Consider the following 19126-nt stretch of genomic DNA (forward strand, 5'->3'; position numbering starts at 1 on the left):
CATCCCGGGCCAGCCCCGCCCCGGGAGAGAGGTGCTGCTACCGGCAGTGAGGGAGAATGGCACAACCTGTTCTGGCATTGGTTCTTATGGGTTTTTTTTCCCCCAGATGAAATGAATTGCATTAAATTGGCATGGTGAAATGTGTAGGCCAGGGTACTTTCAAAAAACTTCACAAAGCATTGTTAATAGGAAAGTCCACATTTAAAACCTTATTTAAATATGTATACAGAACAGTATTTTAATAACTATGACCTACAGCAGTTTAAAATTATGTTTCTTGGATTTAAAATCTGTACATGAACTCATATATTCTATGTTAGTACAGCCACAAGTGTGAATACAGGCATGGGATATGGTTAAGGATATTTTGAATTTTCAATTTTAGGGCAGCAGCAATGACTCTAAGAACAGTGTTGTTATCGCTGCAAGCATTGTTGGCAGCTGCAGAACCAGATGATCCACAAGATGCAGTAGTGGCAAACCAGGTAAGATACTCAGTTGAATGTGATTTTGTAACACTTCTGTCATCTTTACTGACTCAGGTTAGGTCCCAAGGCTTACAGGAGATAAAAGATTTAAAACAATTTATTGTAAAATGACATTCTAAATCTGGGCTGCTACAATGTTTTGTGCTCTTTTTTAATTCCAGAGTGAGTATTAGTTACTCTACAGTGTCAGGAGGATTTGTCCTTTATTTATATCACCTTGTGAGAAATGTCAGGAGATAACAACATGGTTAAATGAATTCCAGTGTAACTGGCCTTTCAAAATCTAAAGCTTCCAGTATAAGAAAAGCAATATGCTATTGGTTTTATATGAGTTTTAACTTGGTGGTGTTAATTTGGTTTGGCTTGGTATGTAGCTCCTCTTCTGGATTAATGTGAATGTTGTTGAGCATTGTATTTGTTTAATGTCAAAATTTTATGAATAATGACTTGGGGATAACTGTTTTAATCAGTGGTTGGATTGCTATCAGTAAAATTTTATAACCAACAAGGTTTGTTACCTTTCAGACATTAGTGATAACTTTTAATACCAAAAAAATGTCAGTTGGATCTTGGGCCATATGAGGACTGGCATGATTTTGTTTAAAGTGTTGCTGAAGGATAGAAACAGTCATTCCTCTGACAATTCTCAACAAAGTCTCAAGTATGTGTGTGTTTTCCTTTTTATTCTGGGGAGAGAGAAGGGCAGCCTGGCTTCCCCACTGACTGCCAGTAAGGGTGTATTTCAGTTACAGAAGAGCAAAGCAAGCTGATGCTGGAAGAGCCTTCTATCTCACCTGTATCTTCTGTAAGACAGAACCCTCCAGGATAGGGTGACAAGGTGTGCACTACTTCCCTTTAAAAGTCAGTGTAGAATGATAAATAAACTGTTTTTTCAAACCTGTCAGGATTCAGGGGGAAACATGGAGATTAGAAGTAGCCCATTGCACTGCTGGGGGTGTGAGAGCTGTTTGCTACCTCTGTACTCAGGAAGTACAGAAGGTTTGCTTGTGGGATTCTGCACTAAGGCTGCTCTGAATAAATGTCCCTGAACAGTTCTGTCAGGCTGAATTGCTCTGCCCAGGGAGAAGTGTTGCAAAGGCCAAAAAGGCCACCAGGCATGTCCCTGCACTGGGTTTTTTCCAGATATATGCCCTTGCTGTCACACTCCTTCATTAAAAAAAAAAAAAAAAAAAAAAAAACCAGAAAAAACCAAAAAACAAAACAACTATATATCCTTTTTCCACAAAGAACAAAAACAGTGTTTCCTGTTCTGGCTCTGATGGTAGAATTTTGTGTGGGAATCATAACAGTAGAAGCACTTGAGCTGGTAAGAGTTTTTTTCTCAGGTAAAAATCTTCATGAAACCTTGTAGATTCTAAAGAGCAGTTTTCCAGGCTGCCCCTTAGGTGCTTGTGTGGGTGTGTCCAGTGGGACTGTGGCATAGCTGATGTCAGGAGGATTCAGTTTATCCTGTTTCCTGCAAATACCTGCATGAAAACTATGCTGGGGTTTGGCCTTGAGTTACACGCATGTGATTGTAATTATGTGAAAGTGATTATAATGGTTTTGAGAGAGATATTGGTAAACAACTGCTTTTTCATGTGTTTATTTGCTGTTGGGATCTCTTTTACTTTGTTTGGGGTTAATTGCCTTTTCCAAGACAAAAATTCACAAGGAATTATTCTCCACACTTGTGCTTTTTTATTAAACTGTGTGTTGTCCAGGTAAATGGCAAAAAATTCTCTCTCTTGAGAGAATCCCAGGGAGAATTCCTGTTTGAGTAAGAGCAGTATTTTCAGACACCAGCTGTCTGGTGTATTAGTTGCTCTGGTTGCTGGGTTTTTTTCAGTACAGCAACATGAACTGCCTCAGATTCCTGATACTGAAACATCAGTGAAAGTTGCCTTTAGGCTTTTCTAAATTCAGTGAGAAACTGGATTATTTGCAGATACCTAAGTAAAGTAATTCTATTAATAGAACACTGAAAGCTCGTTCTGAGTAAAATGCAATTATGACTAATTTTTTGCACTTCAGCTAGTTGCTTTCCAGGCTTGGCAGTGTTCTCAAAAATATTTTAAAAAAATTAATTGGGGAAGATCTCTTAAGAGCAGAAGAAGATAGTGCTTCAGGATGCTATTGGTGTTTAACTTAATCCTTCTTTTTTAACATTACACCAAAAGACATTTGTCACAGACCACTGTATTTATAACAGTGGTTTATTTCCAACAATAGATTGCCTCCCATGTTTGTTTCAATGCCATTAATGCCACCAGATAGTAAATATACAAGTTATGACATGTGGCTCAGAATTACAGGGATGTGGGCAAGGCACACAAAGCAGTGTAGTTGGTGTGGGTTGTTGTAGGAGAGGCAAAATGAAATGTACAGCATTTTCCTGTGCTTTATAGATCTAATTGTTATTTTCATGTAACAATAAAATGTCTAAGAATGATAATCAGCCATGTTTCTGTCCTTAAAATGTACCTAAATATCTGCAAAATGTATTTCCTAATATCTTGTCTTATTAAAGTGATGATCTAAGGGAAGAGGTTTTTGTTAAGACAAACTTGATATTGCATACAAAAGTTGTTAAAATGGGAAAATCATTGAACTTTTCTGAGTACAGTTTATGACAGATGACCCACTTTCTTGGCAGCTGAGTTCTTGGCTTACGCTAAAAATTCTCTGCAATATGGTCCAGTCTGTTGTTTATTAGAAAACTGGTTAGTGGTGAGATTGGTACAAAATAATATAGTTACATACTATATGATTTTTTTCCTGGTAAGTAATAGCTTTCATGAAGAGTTGCAGCTCCCTGGCTTTTTGTACTTGCTCACCCATTTTTCAGCTCTTCTTCTGTCACCTGTGTGTTTAAGATCCTCATTCTCAGGAAGAAGCCTAGTAGTAGAGTATTGGCCGGGACTGGAAAACTGCAGGCCGACTTGCAGTGTGTAAAACCACATATATTTTGAAGTGATTAGAGAATTGCATTAGAGCAGTGCATAGTACCATGTTCAGGAGATGTTAACATAGGAATAATTTGTACTCTGTCATACTGAATATAAATATAGCTACTTTACTTTGATCTGTGCAATTGAGAGCAGTACCTGGCTGCGCACAGCAAATACCTGTAGTGCATCATTTAACCTGAAGGCAAACTCATTATATCAAGTGCTTGCATAGGTTTGCTCTTTGTGTAATCCTCACCTCTAAATTTACTTCAAGAATAGCAGCATGATCGGTATGAAACGTTGTGGAAGATATCATAGGAAGATTGATGGGTTGCAATCTGCTATATTGTCTTGCTGTTTGGGTGGATTGATGACTTTCTGCTTTAACTCTCTGCTTTTCCCCCCTCTCTTTTGTGTAGTACAAACAAAATCCAGAAATGTTTAAACAGACAGCTCGGCTTTGGGCACATGTGTATGCTGGAGCACCAGTTTCTAGTCCAGAATACACCAAAAAAATAGAAAACCTCTGTGCTATGGGCTTTGATAGGGTAAGTAGAAATAACTCTAATATTTTCAGTAAGGGCAGGACAAATTTATGTGTATAAATACAGGGAGTCATCAGTATCATCAGAATCTACTAAAGTAGATTCACCACTTTCATGACGTTGTGTAGGTCCAATTATTCTATTTTGCTGATTATTTTTAAGAGTTGAAGTTTTAAAATACTACATTACGGATAACTCTTATGAGCTCCCCCTGCCTTTTTGAAACAATTTTTCTATCAATTATTAGTTGGGATTTAAGAGATGGTAAACTAATGTGTTTTGATTTTCTGTGAACTTTTCATTTCACTTCTTGGAGCTGCAGGTTCACACACTGAAAGTATGATTGCTTTTGTTTTCTCATTGCAGAATGCAGTAATAGTGGCCTTGTCTTCAAAATCATGGGATGTAGAGACTGCAACAGAATTACTCCTGAGTAACTGAGCCATATAGAGAGAGCTGCTTCTGTAGTCCAGCTTGCCCCTTCTGGAGGAGCATCACCATCTGTTATTCCTAGGATTCTATATAGATTCTCTTTCAAAACTGGCACTCTTGCCTGATGATGCTATCTAGGCACTATTGGAGACTGAAAAAAAAGCGCTCTGTAAATAAAGCTAATTAAACGTCTGTGTAAATTTAAAAAGGGGAAATACTTTAATTTTTTTTCTTACTAAATATTGTAAAAATTCTTTGAGCTCAGCTAAGATAATGGGGGAAAACAATGCCTACTTTAGTGTTTAGCAGTGTGACAAAGACTAGCAGGAACTTGCTTCAGGATTTTGATTTAGTAATTCAGAAAGCAACATTTTGAGTGTTAGTCATCAAAATTGTTGGTGCCACTCATCACAGTTATCTTACTGTTTTTAACATGGATCCTGTGTGCCTGTGGATTGACCTATATTTGCATGCTTGTACTTAATAGACATATTAGGTAGGGTCGCTGAAGAGAGCACCATTGAAATACTCAATTGCTTTTGTAACTTTTTTCCTGACAGACTTTCAAGACTTACCCAAAGTTCCAAATGGTGACCTATTCAGAACCATTTTCTTTCTAGCTTATTAATTGGGAAACCTGATTCTCCTCTCCCTTACATCATACTGTTGATTATGTTTCATCATCTGTGGGTATTATGTGTGCCATTGCAGTAGTCTAGGCTCCCCTTTAAAAATATATATTTTGAATTATCAGTAGTGATTTTCATCCATCATATTTTCTACACAATCATGTAAGGAGTATGCCTCAATACAGCACAAAAAGATGGAGCTGGTTTAATTTCCTGGTTTTTTGGTTTTTTTTTTTGTTTTATTTTTTGTCTTAAATAGCTGTAAAGTGTTCTTCAGTACTCTCTGGATAATATGATTTCACAGGGTTTGAAGGAGAGCACAGCTGATTCTCCAGCATACTGAGAATGAAAAAAAAAATTTTTTTTGAGTACTTGATATGATGCAATCAGCTGTTTTTTGCAGCAGTTTTCTAGCTTTATTTTGGGCTTCAGTTTAAGGATTGCTTACCAGGTACTTTAAAATTCATCCTTGCTTGCATTTTTCTCTGGTTAACACATGGAGGCTGTGTTGGTGTTTTTACTGTACATACTTCAAATGCACATAGAAGTAGAAGTGTGTTCTCAATTTAGCTTTTTTTTTGATTGATGTTTCTGATAAACGAGAACTGAAATCTTACCTTGGCTTGTACATACAGTCAGTCTTTTTATTTGTATTAAAATGACATTTCATCCTGAGTGCAAAAGCTTGAAAATTATTAGTCTTGCAACTTCAAACACTAGTACATCTATTTAAAGAGAGCTGTAATGTCTTTGTGAATATGATGCTAACTTTTGAGAGTGTATCTGACAAGGAAGTTCGGAGAAATCCTGAGACTAGAAAGTGGGGATTGTGGATAATGGAGTACTGTATCAGTCATCTTTTCTATGACTCTTTCGTTTTGTTCTGGTTTGGTTTGGTTTGGTTTTTTTTCTCCTAGGCTGTGGATTAATGGGGTGGGGAACTCTATGCCCGCTTGGGGTTTTTCTAGAGCTGTGAAGTACAAATTGAAATGGTTTTGCACTTCATGGTCTGTTTATAACTCATACTAGATGAAATCAGGAACATTATGGTATCTGTTAAATACCTGGATCATAGTAGTAGGGGAACAAAACCAGAAAACAGAGCTGTCAAGACCTGGCTAGTTCTGGGGTGTTCCGTGTACTGCTCTGTCTGATGTGTTCAAACTTAAAACAGGGCACAGACAGTAAATACTTTGAACTCATATCAGTGCAATACTAAATGCATTTGCTTAGTCTTTATACTTACTGCTTTTTAAGGTGTAGTCAGTGATCAGTTTTCTTGGGTTTTCTTGAGTTAGTGTAAATCATTTGCAATGATGCCAAAGGAAATGAGTTGTTTTGACTTTCCTTATATTTATTTATTTTTTTAACAAGAAGCTGCTACTGTTCAGCTGGTTTGCTAAGTGAAAACCAGGGACGGTAGGAAACTGGCAAAATGCTACTTGTGTTAATCTCAAGTTGCTGTCTTTTCTGTTATACAGGCTAAGAACTTCTTGATTACATCAACACCTTTTTTTTACCCTGGTGGTAAATATGAATTGCTGACTACTTTCCCTTGTTCTTCGCTGCTATTTATCAAAAGAAAGAACTTGGAAATCATTGTCGGGGACATAAAACTTCTCAGTAACGGGCTTCTGAACGTGTCTTTCCATAAGACCAATCTCCTAAGAACAGCAGGCTTCTCCAACAGTATGTAAAGTGATAAAGGAAGCCAGGGAGAGGGGGAAGAGAGGTTCTTAGGTGAGCACAGTCACCTCTGAAAGAATGCCCTGTTAAGTTTTACTTCACTCATGAAGTTACCTCATTTTCTTCTCTACTGCAAAACACTTGTCTTCCCCTTCCCCCTTATATATAAATGTTGGATTCTGGATTTTGCCCTCCATCCGTGTGCTCGGTAGCTTAATGCTAGCTCAGGTGCTGGCAGGAAGCTACTCAAGAAGTGAGCTGGGAAGGAAAAGTGACACCCAGCATTAAGGAGACACCTTTGGTCTGAAGTCCCTCTGAATTTTGACATGTTACTCCTTTATAAGGAATGTTTTTGTATTCTTGGTAATTATCAGAGTTGAATATAGGGATAATGTTGTACAAGGTTAGTTTAACTGCAGCTGGGGCTGAGCCCTAGGAATTTTGCTGTTAGTGTTCAGCTTATCATTGAGAGACATTGTACATACAAATGGTAGTTCTGTTTTCTGTATCACTGAACACCGCTATATTCAGGGCCCTGTGCATTCACAGACGTGGAGTTGCCGTGCAGCCCACTCCAGCTGTGGACTCAGGCTGCACACTGACCACTCCTTGCAGCAAGAACATGAAACATGGGTACAGTGGCTAAGTACAAATAAATCATGCATTGTCTTCCTCTATTGTGCCAGAAGATGGCTTGAAACAAAGTCTAAATGGCCCCGTTTTTCTAAACAAGGTATTGGTAATAACACTTAAGGATTACCAGAGCATCCATTGGATTTCACTGCTGAACATTTTAACATGCATCCAGCAGAGTGGTTTATCCTATCTTGCCCAATTCCTCCGAGAGCAAAGTACAGCTTTGTTCAGAGGTAGAAAAACGCTGTTTCCTGCTGCCAAAAGCCTCCATTTTCCCATGAGTACCAAAAGCCCTGACTGTATTCCACCCCCTTGCCAAATTCACAGATTCCTCCTATTCCTTCTGTGGACAAACTCTGTTCTCAGTGTGACAAATTGGTGCATTTTGGAGACAAAAAACCTAGGAACATATCCTGGAAAGATGCATAATTTAGTGCATTCTGCATACTCCAAACTTTTTTTTTACTATTTTATTTAAAGCTTGCAACAGAGTACATGGGGCCTTGACTATAATTGGTTCGGTAGTATTTATGAGCAATTAGGTACTACTGGTGTATGAATATGTCTTAGTTTTTTTTCTAATTATCACTGTATTCAACTGTTTTCCATGTAAATTAGTATTGGAACACTGACATAAGGAATATAGAAACTTTTTTTGTTGTTGTCTGAAAGGAGGAATTAAATAGCCAGAAAGAATCTTACCTTGTAACACCAAATCTGCATTAGATGGTGTGGGTAACAGAAACGTTTAAACTATGCAAATTTAAGCCTAACAGCTGTGACTCAGACTAGGCACTTCAGAGCTTATGTCATTTGGGAAGGGAGAAGGGGAGTGGGGGGAAATCAAAACACAGATTCAAGTGAGTTCTTGTTTACTGCATTGGTCATGCACTGTGTTGGGAAGTTCTGTTTTTAGTGCAGGGGAAGTCAACCGTGCATGTCCCTTGTTCCCTTCTGAAACATCACCAAAAGCTGGCTTAGACTTGAAGGCTTGCCTGAAGTGGGAAACGTTAAGTTATTTAGCAAATAAATTGGTTTCACTTAAATGCTGATGAGCAGAGGCAATGAGAAGATGAGGTGTCCTCCCCTGCTCTGTTTTGTTGATGGAGCTGGTGAGTGGGGACACTGATTCATGACCAGGTGCTTAGTTTTGTATGGTTTTGATGAGCAGCTGGCTCAACAAGAGATAGCAAAAGTGCATTTCCTCAGCATCTGTTGCATCGTGGAACTGAAGCATGAAAGTCAAGATGCTTGAAAGTCAAGCCTCTTCTGGGAAGATGAAATGGATATTTTCAGTGTTACCATCCTCGTTTTCCAGGCACAGCTTTCTCCTAGGGCTAGGCAAAGGGGCAATCACTTCTTTCTTGCTAGTTTTCTTATCTGTTCCAAACCTATCCGTGAATGATGTAGGTAGCTCTTCCTGCTTGTGGTTTTTGTGCGATCAGCTGATTCATCATCAGACTCACAAGACCAACTGTCGTCAATGCATTTGGCTTCTGGCTTGGTTATTCCAGCTGCAGTGCTCTGTTGGCAGCAACCTGACTTTGGATTTGTTCTCACTGGACAAACCCTTGTGAATCATTGACCCTGTACTGTGCTGTGCTGTTGGAGCTGTGCTGTTACCTGCTTTGTGGGCATCACACTGGCTCTGGGGCTGCTCGTAGTGCTGAGCCCTTCATCGCTGCTGTAAGTTCAGATCACGGCTCGACAGAGGAGGAAATGTACTGTGACAGTGCTGTGCTTGTCTGGTGTGCCACGGCTGCTGCTCTGCTGCAGTGTCTGAAGAAGGCTGCCATCATAGGAATGCTGATGTCAACTGCTGAAGAGCTCTGCTTTTCACTTACCTTTTCCATCCTAAATTCTGACTTTTCTAGTAAATAAATATTTACCTATAAGTACTGCAGGAGGTTGGTTCCTGAGCACCAGACTTCCTGTGGAGGTGGAACAGGGGTGGGGAGGCTGGAATGCAGCATCAATGTTTTTGTCTTGAAAATAAAAGCTACACAAACACTTTTGTAAACAAATGATTTTTTAAATAAACACACATTTTAAAAGATGTTGATTTTTCACTGGGAATGCTTAACAATAAATGCATGTTTCCCTGAAAACAGTTTTCATTTTATTTCTAGTAATTCAGATTGTTTTAAGATCACAGGGTCTACTGCCTCCATGTCAGTAACAAGAGAGAAAGGAATGATCATTTTCATGGTGCACATTAAAAATTTTTGAAGAAGAAAATTGTGTAAATAGAAGTTGTGTAATGGAAGCGTGTGTTATTTCAACCAGGACTGCCTCCCGTGATGGCCTGACCATCCTGCAGCACCTCTTGTCTCCTTTCAAAGGCTGCATCTGAAGAGACAAAGTCAGTAACACAGAGGAAAAGTTCTCTCTGGATTTCCCTGCACTGCTTACGTTCATGTCATCTTTGTACATTTTAAACTGTGTACCTCAAACTGCAGTTGGTTCATGCACAGGGAGGTGACAGCCTGGTAGCTAATGGCACTGCCCTGCCACTCGGCTCTAGAAGAATCTAGGAGGGATGATGATTATGGATTTACTACCAGCACAGCTTCACTTTTTTGGCATTTGTCAACGTTTGTTGAATGGAGTAAAGCGATTTGAAGGCAGCGGCTGCGCAGCTGAAGCAACGAGCAGAGAGTTTGCTGTGGAGCTGGTTGTAATACTGTGGTTCAGATCTGCATCCAGCTTCAGGTGCGTGTTTGGCCCTGGGCAAGCTTTGCAGGTTTCTGGGCAGGCTCTGCCAGCTGGGATAGTGCTGCCCTGTTTTATGGTGTAAGATGTTGTTTGGGTTTTTGTTTAATTTTACTGTCATCAGGAGCTGTGTCGTATTGTGGTACCTCATTCTTTAAGAGGGGTGAGGGAGAGGGAGCACTCCCCAGTCCCTCTCCTGCAGGTCTTAGCCTGACATTAATTCAGAGTAAAAAAAAAAAAGTACAATTTCCCCAGTTCATGTAGTTAGACACTGACATGAGTAACTGAGAGCTGCTTTATTCTGAAATATTTGTGAAGTTGTCCAACAGCCTTGTCGTTTCTTCCAGCACCCCAAAACTGGAAGCGAGTTCACAGCTGATATGGACTGATGGTGCTTGCTAGCTTGACTTGTCCTGTACTTAGTTTTCTGTTTCAGTGGCTGTAATACTGACACATTTGGCTCTCAGACGGGTAACTGATACCTCCAATACAGCAAATCCAGGATTTTAAATTGTTTTTAAGGTCAAGTCTGGATCTGGAGCACCCGTGTCTGATATAATGTCAAATAAATTACATTGCTTCACTTAGTGGCTGCTTTGTGTTGAAATACATTAATTCTTTAGGTGGGTTTATGACAGCCTGGTATAAAATAAAGGGTAATTGGCTGGGAGGAATTGGTGAGGAAAATATGGGGGGGGGGCAGGGGGAGATGGGAGAGGATCTGTTTTGTGATGATGATACCTGAGCCACCAGACCCCTTTAGCAGCCCAAGTCCTCTATGCGCAGCTGCCTTTGCTCGCAAACGCTGCAGAGCACAGGCTTGAGGCCCCCTGCGCCTGTGGTGGGTGGGGAGAGGGACAGTGCCATGGTCTCTTCCCTTTGTCTTTCCCAAAAGCTCTTCTCACAACTGCAGTTTAAAAGCATCATGATGGTGAATAGTCAAAGCTCCTGCTGACCCTGAGAGGCTTGGGAAGTTCCCTGCAGCTGAGCCACATTACTGCATCAGGGCAAAGCTGCCTTTCCCCGTTTTTATACTTCTACCTCCTGCCCAGGTGCAGAGGTGGGTGGGAAGGTGCCTTTCTTGGAGGAACATTTTGCTGGTTACAGCCTTCTAAAATAGGAGCCAGTTATGCACCAAGGGAGATTTTGGTTCAAAAGCAGAGCTGGTTGGTCCCATTTCACACCGCAGCCAGTGTAACAAAGAGCGGGCACTGGAAATCCTGTCATCGCCACAGCTTTAAATTTCCATCAGCACAAGGCTGAAGAGTGACCACATGAAAAACAGGCTTGAGTTCGTGAGCTCTGAGGAAGTTGGCAAATCTGTCTTAGTAAATTTAACAGAAGGCCCCCGTGCCTCTGATTGTAGCTCTGGGGATAGAGGTGCCCTCAAAAATGGCCGAACTGCCCCACATACAAAGTGGTTCCATGGGAAAATGGTGTGCTGGTCAGACCCCACGTGCTTGGAGAAAGTGTGTAAGGAGATGGAGCGAGGCAGTGGGGAAGAAGCGGTGCCACAGCACTGGCAGGGCCCATCCCCCTCTCCACAGGCACGAGAAAAGCTCCAGAGAGCAGAAGCCTACGGCCAAGCTGGCAGGGTGAGGGAGTGGATGCAGTGACGGGTGTTTTGCTGTGACCAGTCACCTACAAGGGATGTGATTGCAGGTTGGTATTAATTGGTTGGGAAAAAGTTTAGCCTGGAAGCAGGAAAATTTTCCAATTTCCATTAATTTCTCCAGGGATGTACCTCTGGCTCTATTTCCTATTTAGGTATTTACACAATAGATACACTCTGAAGGACGATCTCACCAGGAAGGTGTCTGTAACTTGGAGAGCCAGAGATACCACAGCATGGTCAAACACACCGGGACTGCTGTGAATGCCATCACGATGTCCTATGTGCAGGCTGTGAGGGTTTGGTGTTTCCTACATGTGTGGAAACTAGAAAGGATTAAAAATACACCCTATTTCTGCATGGGGGCATGCTGGATCTCCTGTCATGTCTTGTAATAGTCCAGAGGAGACTGATGGCTCAGACCTCTGCCATCAGCATAAGCCCAGCTTGTTTCTGGTTTGGGGGCAGACACCGTGCACGCCGTGACTCCCAACTTCCTTTACAGCCACTGGACCCAACACCAAAGAAACAGCCACAATTACCTTCCATCTCTTCCTTCAAGAGTTTTGGTGCAGCAGAGTCAACACATCAATTCCTGCTTCCAGGGCAATGAGAGAATTAAATGCCCAAATGAAGAAGCAGAACACGCATTTCTTGTTCTGGAGCCTGTCCAGCTTGCGGCACTATGAACACACATCTGAACTCCTGAGGCTGGCAGGGCTATGGGAGGGTGCTCAGTCTTCCAGAGCTATTTGGTCAGGCTTTTTGCCTGAGCTGGCACATTGCTGAGACTACGCTGCTGCCAGCATGACCTAAGTGAGTTTTTACAAATTGGCTTGGATAACCTCTGTGCTCCCAGCGAAAAGCAGATGTCTCCTCATGGCTGTCCCTCCTCACCAAGCAACACAAGACTCAGCTGTACCAGCCACTTGTGCTGCCCATGGAGGTCGCAGTTCTGCTGACCGTGGACAGAGCTGCACAGCTGGTGATGACTCCACCAGGTTCAAAGCTGAATGGCTCCCTAGTCATTTCTGAAGGGGTCACCATGAGCCTGACTTCCTCCTGTTGGCCCAGCCACTGCAGGCCGAGTCCTGGTTAAAATGTCAGGGCTTTCCCTAGGCGGAGAGAAGATGCTCTGCTGCGAGTCAGAAAGGTCTTCCCAATAGATGCAGGAGGATTTGTTCCAATGGTGCCCTTTGCTGGTGTGACACCAGGGCTGCGAGGATCACGTTCCACATCTCCAGCACGCGTGATGCTGAGCGAGCTGGGCTGCAGAGCTGCTCCCACCACCTGCCCGAGTCCATGGGGCTGTGCCTGCGGTTTTCTCGGCCTCAGGGAGGAGCTCTGAACTGCAACAAGCCTTTGGCTCTGCTCCACTCACCTCTTTACAAGCAGGTGCACATGCCAAAAACTTGCTCATCTCCTTTCAGACTGCAAAAAAATAGGGCTGGAAAGCTCCCCCAAGTCAAAGATGTTCTCATTCTGAATCTGAAGTATACTAGGGAGTGATTTGTGGAAGTAGTCATCCTGTGGGTCACCACACTGACTTGGTGCTAAGGAATCTCTCATGGGAGTACTGGCTCTAACACCTGCTTTGGTCTCTCATTTAGAAATAAAAGGACATCCTGGATCCACTCTCCTGACTCAGGCTGTGCAGCTAGGAAGGGACAGGCTGTCAGCAACCACTTCCAAGTTCTGCTTCAGAGGAACTTCTGTCTTGTTTTCTGTCTTTGAGGAACTGAGGCAAATCCGTCCACAGAATGTGTGGATTAAAAAACTCTTCAGGAATGGAAGCTACTGTTGGTCTTTGAAGTTTAAGAGTATTTTATAGTATTGTTTGAGCTTCCTTCTGGCCATCTGAATACCCAGGGTACTCATCAGCACGATGATTCCTTCCTGTCAGAAATTCAAGCAGGGGAAGCCTTCAAGGGACACAAACTGCTGCTGTACAGGACTTTGCTGTCCCTGCTTTTGAACACCTTGCTGCTGCCTGTGCAAATGTGTTCCTGCACCCAGACAGTGCCCAGGGCTGAGACCAGCCGCTCTGTGACTAATGCTGGTTATCAGCTCAGTGCACCTGCAGCCAGGCTGGCAAGCAGACTCCATAGCCCAGCTTCCTTAGTTTGGGTATTTCCCTGAGCACCAGTTTGAGATTTGATTTTCAGGCACAAACAGAACTATTACTGCTGATAAAGACAAAAATGAAACCCAAAGGCAAGAGAAACAGGATCCACATGGATGATTTCTTTAAGCAGCAACTTTCCTGTGTATTGCAAATGTTCAGTGATCCCAAATCTTTCTTGATCTTTAGAGGAAACAGTTCAGCTGTTACAGCTCCATCAGTTAACTTGACATTCAAGGGCCAGCCTGATGCTGAACTTGGTCCAACAATGAGCGCTAAGTATCTACCAGCTGGAAGCACATTTTAGATGACATTTTGTTATTTATCAGTTTTAAAACTTAGAGGGCTCGTCAGCACGTGCAGAAAAGGTTTGTAGTGTTTGTAGTGCAGAAAAGGTTTGTAGTGTTTGTAGTGGAGTTTCTCCTGTTTAAGATTGCTCTAGACAACATTATTTTTTTATCCAAAACAACTACTCCGTTTTGTTGAGTGGCAGAGGTTTAATTTAGTACATTACAAAGCATGTTCTCAGAACAGCTTTCCTGTCTTACTGTGACTAAAGCTGTGCAGTCCAGGCATCAGAAGACAGAAAAAAACAGAAATAAATGTATATCTACTAAGAAACACAGCCAGACTTTAATGAAGATGGGAACTTAAAGAGTACAAGAACTTGGCTGTAACTATGTAACTGAATGTGAAACCTCTGAATGTTAAATCCTGCACTGGTAAAAAGCCATAAAGACTGGGTTTTATCAGGCTTCCTATTAACTGCACATTAACAAGTGAAGAACTCTGAGCATCAGTTCCCTTATTATTATAATGGGAGAATCCCCACTCTTATGTACAATATTTGTAAACTGATAGATGGCCAAGCCACACACACCCCCCACGCCACCCTCCTTTTCTTTGAAATACTTTGCCTTCAATTACAGAGTTTTGTAGTCATTACTCTTTAACAGCTCTTCATTTTAAGGGCTCAGCAGCACTGGCAATGCATCAATTACATCTGTGTCAGAGTGGGCTGTGCTCTCTGCCCTGGCTCTCCAGGCTGCTCCTGTGCTGTCAGTGCTCAGGGCCCTGGCCCGGGCTGCAGCTCTGGCACAGCGGTGCCCACCATGGCTGGGGCAGCTCCCAGCAGCTCCCAGGGCTGCGGCGAGGGAAGGGGCAGGCAGGGGGACTCTGGGCACAGCCTTGGGTGGGGCAAGCTCTGGAAGAGCCACTGGGGCCACCCTTCTGGTAGCTCTTGTAAGCTGCATTCTGGCTCAGCCCAGTATGCCCATGCATATAACCACCAGGGCCATTCTCTCAACAGCTTTGGGGGGATGGAGAGGACTCAACCAAACACAAATCCAAAAAATCCTAGCCTTCTGTTCCATTCTCACCTAGGCTGAATAGCCATCATTTGCTACGTGAATGCACCAACTGACTCTACTGATAATCAGCATATGGAAATAACTCAAATGTCCATGTTAAAAAAAAACCCAACAAAAAACAAACAGAAAAACCCTCAACATAATTCCATCTGGAGAAAGACAATTGAAAACCATGCTCTGAGCATGGAGTGAACCTCCAGAAACCTCCTCTAACCTACATCATTCTATTATGATTCACTGAGTAATGTGACATTGTAACTCATTAACAACTGACCAAAGAAGATAAAAAGGAAAAAAACCCAATAATTATCCACTTCATAAAAAACAAAGCTTTTGGAAATAAATCTGAACTGTTTGCAAGACTTGTCAAGCCCAGATTTCAGATCACTGTAAAGTACCAGATCACTAAGTACCAGAACTCATTTCTAAGAAAAGGCAAGTTTTTTTTCAGGTAGCACCAGAAAACTTTGAACTAAAACATTTTAAAATTAGTTTAAACCAAAACACTCTAACTTTCATGAGAGGGAAGTATTTGACCAGAGCACTAAAAAGAAACTGCATTACAATCAGTAAATCCACTTTGTGAAATTATTTCAGTTTTAGACATCAAACCTCTGATAGATGTGTAAATCAATGATTTTAACATCTCCTCTCTGTCAAAAGCATTTCAAATCCTTCAGGTCAAAGCACTGCAGGTTGCTTTGGAAGGGGAGCTGCACACACTGCTTCATGCACAAAGCCTGATTTCCTGTTACAGAAGAAAAATAACACCAGCTGTACACACTTGCTAAGAGAGACTTAAGTCATGCTGAAGAGCACAAAACTGCACCCAACCCATTCTAGGAGCACAAGCAATCCCCAACCAATGCCAGCAGTATCCAGCTCTTCTATATGAATCAAGGGATTGCAAAACAATTTGCAGAAGAGAAACGGGGAACTGAGGCAGTGGGAAGCAAAGCAAATTCTTCACTGCCACTGTGCACAGCAACCCAACCCCCTCCACAAGATAAAGCAATGTCACTTCGCCTCAAAACTGTAACTTTTTAACTACATCACTGCCTGCATTACAGCTCCTTACTCTGTACAGAACTTCTGTGACTGCCCAAGCCCGTGTACAGATACAGCAATGAAGTTTTCTGTGAAAGGAAAAAAAAATTAGAAGAAGACTGCCACGTGACACCTAGAAGCGTTTATTTTATGCAACAAACTTAAATATGATCATGTGTACATAAAAGTGTACACTGCATCTATGCTGAACAATGCCAGGAAACATAATATTGATGCAACAATCTTCTAAAATAAACATTAAAAAATGAGCCTGGACAGGAAGACAAAATGCGAAACAGACTTACTTCCAATCAGCACAATGCTTAAAATTGAGAGCAATCCTAAACATTTCCAACTTTCCTTACAAAGCTGCCAAAGTCCAACTATTTTTAAAAACTGATTTTTTTTTTCTTTACATCAATAATAAAAATCTGGTGACAAACATTATAAAATCAAATGCTGGACTGTCTTTACTCCTTTAAAATTTAGAATATTCCAACAGAACCGCAGGAGTAAAAACACTTAAAAGTGATATATGTTTTTATAAAACAAACATCAATATGTACATTTATTGCAAATTATATTAAACTAAAATGGAGGGAAAATTAAAAAATGAAATGTCTACTTGCGAATTAATAACAATTTTAAGTGATTACTTTCCCACTCTGATAAAAATCAGAAAGCAACATTTATAAAATTGCCACCACATGACTTTTCATAGCAGGGAACTGAAATCTGTACATCTTATTTTTGCAGAAAAGTAGGCAGGCAGAAAGAATTATACATAAAACAGTCTCCAAAAGTAAAGCAAAAAAAAAAAAAAGTTTTGTGATTTTTTATTTTCCTCTAGTCTTGTTTAAAATCCATTCAGTAGACTTCTACCTTTCTGTGAAACATGGGAATACCTGGCTCTAGGATCATGAATTTTCAATGTCAGTGTAAGGACCTTCTCTGACTTCCTTAAAAAAAAATGCAGCATGAAAGTTAATGGTGTAAATACACTTTTAAACTCCAGAATGCAGGAACTGGAACCAAGTGTTAAGCAATTTGCTTAATTATTGACTTTTCATAAAAAAAGTCTCTGGGGAAATAAGTACAGATGCTTTTAGCCTCTTTCTCAAGAGTTTCTGCTTTACATTTCCATTGAGAAGGATTAATTTCATGTGAAAGGGAAGCATAGTTTTCCTTCTGGTTTCAGAGCTGAAAGCTGTGTGTTTTGAAGTAATTTCAGTTCCTGTACAGGAAATTTCTGAATCCTAGTTTTTGCAGAAGCTTGGAGCATGCCTTTATTTGGCCTTCATCTCCTCCCTTTTCGAGCAAGTTTTCTTTTTACCTTCATGAGGGGAGAAAAGGAAATGACAGTTAATTGTAAGGACATGGAAATGACAAGTGATTCTGAATCAAAATTCTACCAAATATTGTTTAGATTTTAGCTTTTACACTCTTTGTACTGTGATTCTTCCAACTCCATCTTGTATCTTCTTAACAATTACATAATTAATTAAATACAATGGAACTTCCTCATTGCACAGCACAACTTCCTGATAAACTTGAAACTACTTGAATTGTGCATTTTATAATTCCATACCAAGTAATGTTTTTTCAGCATAAATATAAACAGTTATCCCCTGCTTTCACTGGAATCAGAGATTAAGAACAGTAACTTGATCTAATTAACTGTAATTACCAAGGTTTATAAAAATAGCCCATTTTGCCTCAGAAGAAGCACTACTTCAAATGCTTTCCCAGTATTTACAGTAACTTGTACATGTCTACTTAAAAGCAAAAAACCTATTAGACAGAGCATTTTTTACACATAAATTTCTTTGAATTCTCACTGTATAAACTACAATAAAGAAGTAAAAACAGAGAATTGTCCTATATAAGATGCCTGCTACACCTTAAGGAAGCCTCCCTCTGCTATCTCTGTATCCTCAGTATCTTCCTGGCTGCTCCCACAGGCCTTAAAAAGATCCATTGCATTTTGAGAGCATTCTGAACTTGAGTCTATCTCCAACAGTGAATCTCCATCACTTCCAAGCACCTGGCTTCTGAAAAATGTTAACAATGTTTTGGTATTTTGTCCAAGAAACACTGAGATATTACACATTTTAAAGATGTTATCTGATACAGTAGCTTATTAAAGGCTATGGATAGTACAGTTTGTTCTGAAGACTTGAAGAAATTTGACATATTAAACAAGCATTGCAAGGCACTACACAAATATTACACTCTTGACAGACAGACCATTTTACTGGTGTATAAAGCTTACTCTGAGAAGAAAAGGTAAAACTATTTTTGTTCAAGGTTCTCTGCAAGATCTTCAACTTACAAATATCTAGAAAGAAGCTATTCCAATGATTCTTCCTTCCTTTATATTCATCTGTGATTTCTTACAGCACACTGGTTTGCAGACCTTATTGCTCTCCCACTTTGGACACTCAGGCATTAATTATGTACCAGGTCCAGCAACACAAACTTCTCGTGTTAATGCTCATTATGAATTGCTTGTATTGCAAACCAAGTCAACATGCTTAAACACTAAAGTAGCCCAGATTATCATCCAAAAGCTGTTTTGTAGTTCACAAAGTTCCAAATGTTAATTTTCAGTTACTTAAAACAGACATTACAGCACTGCTAACATTAAAACAGGCACAGACCCAAAATACCAGAAAATAGCTACAGTTGGCATTACAAATTTTCCTGTGCACTAAAGACAGTCAGTTTCCAAGTCTTTGCTACACTGAAGGGAGGCACAGAGTAGCCAAATGCCAGTGAGCCTCGCATTAATGAATGCACTGAAACACCATCGACTCTTAGTTCCTTTAGACAGCAATTCTAGGAAGGGGAACCAGGATGCATAAAAATAACATTTGGTGAAAACAGGTTAAGTTTA

The 19126-nt window shown here is 40.8% G+C and overlaps 2 protein-coding genes across 4 annotated transcripts in view; one reads left to right on the forward strand and one right to left on the reverse strand.

Annotated features, from left to right (window-relative positions):
• UBE2K (ubiquitin conjugating enzyme E2 K) overlaps positions 1 to 10666 on the forward strand; it is a 44759-nt gene extending 34093 nt beyond the window's left edge. For both annotated transcript variants that reach the window (XM_038136329.1, XM_038136330.1), the window contains 3 exons: positions 386 to 485; positions 3859 to 3987; positions 4351 to 10666. In XM_038136329.1, the coding sequence (XP_037992257.1) occupies positions 386 to 485; positions 3859 to 3987; positions 4351 to 4425 (304 nt within the window). In that variant the 3' untranslated portion in view covers positions 4426 to 10666. The remainder of the gene's footprint in view (positions 1 to 385; positions 486 to 3858; positions 3988 to 4350) is intronic.
• Positions 10667 to 16357: 5691 nt separating this feature from the next.
• Positions 16358 to 19126, reverse strand: part of PDS5A (PDS5 cohesin associated factor A) — a 75688-nt gene continuing 72919 nt past the window's right edge. The window contains exon 33 of one of the 2 annotated variants that reach the window (XM_038136326.1): positions 16358 to 17563. In XM_038136326.1, coding sequence (XP_037992254.1) covers positions 17560 to 17563 — 4 coding nt within the window. In that variant the 3' untranslated portion in view covers positions 16358 to 17559. Of the gene's footprint in view, positions 17564 to 17588; positions 18282 to 19126 lie in introns of those variants that run through there. The other variant, XM_038136327.1, reaches the window with a different exon arrangement.

The sequence above is a fragment of the Motacilla alba genome, chromosome 4, assembly GCF_015832195.1.
Source record: "Motacilla alba alba isolate MOTALB_02 chromosome 4, Motacilla_alba_V1.0_pri, whole genome shotgun sequence".
NCBI classification, from domain to species: domain Eukaryota; kingdom Metazoa; phylum Chordata; class Aves; order Passeriformes; family Motacillidae; genus Motacilla; species Motacilla alba.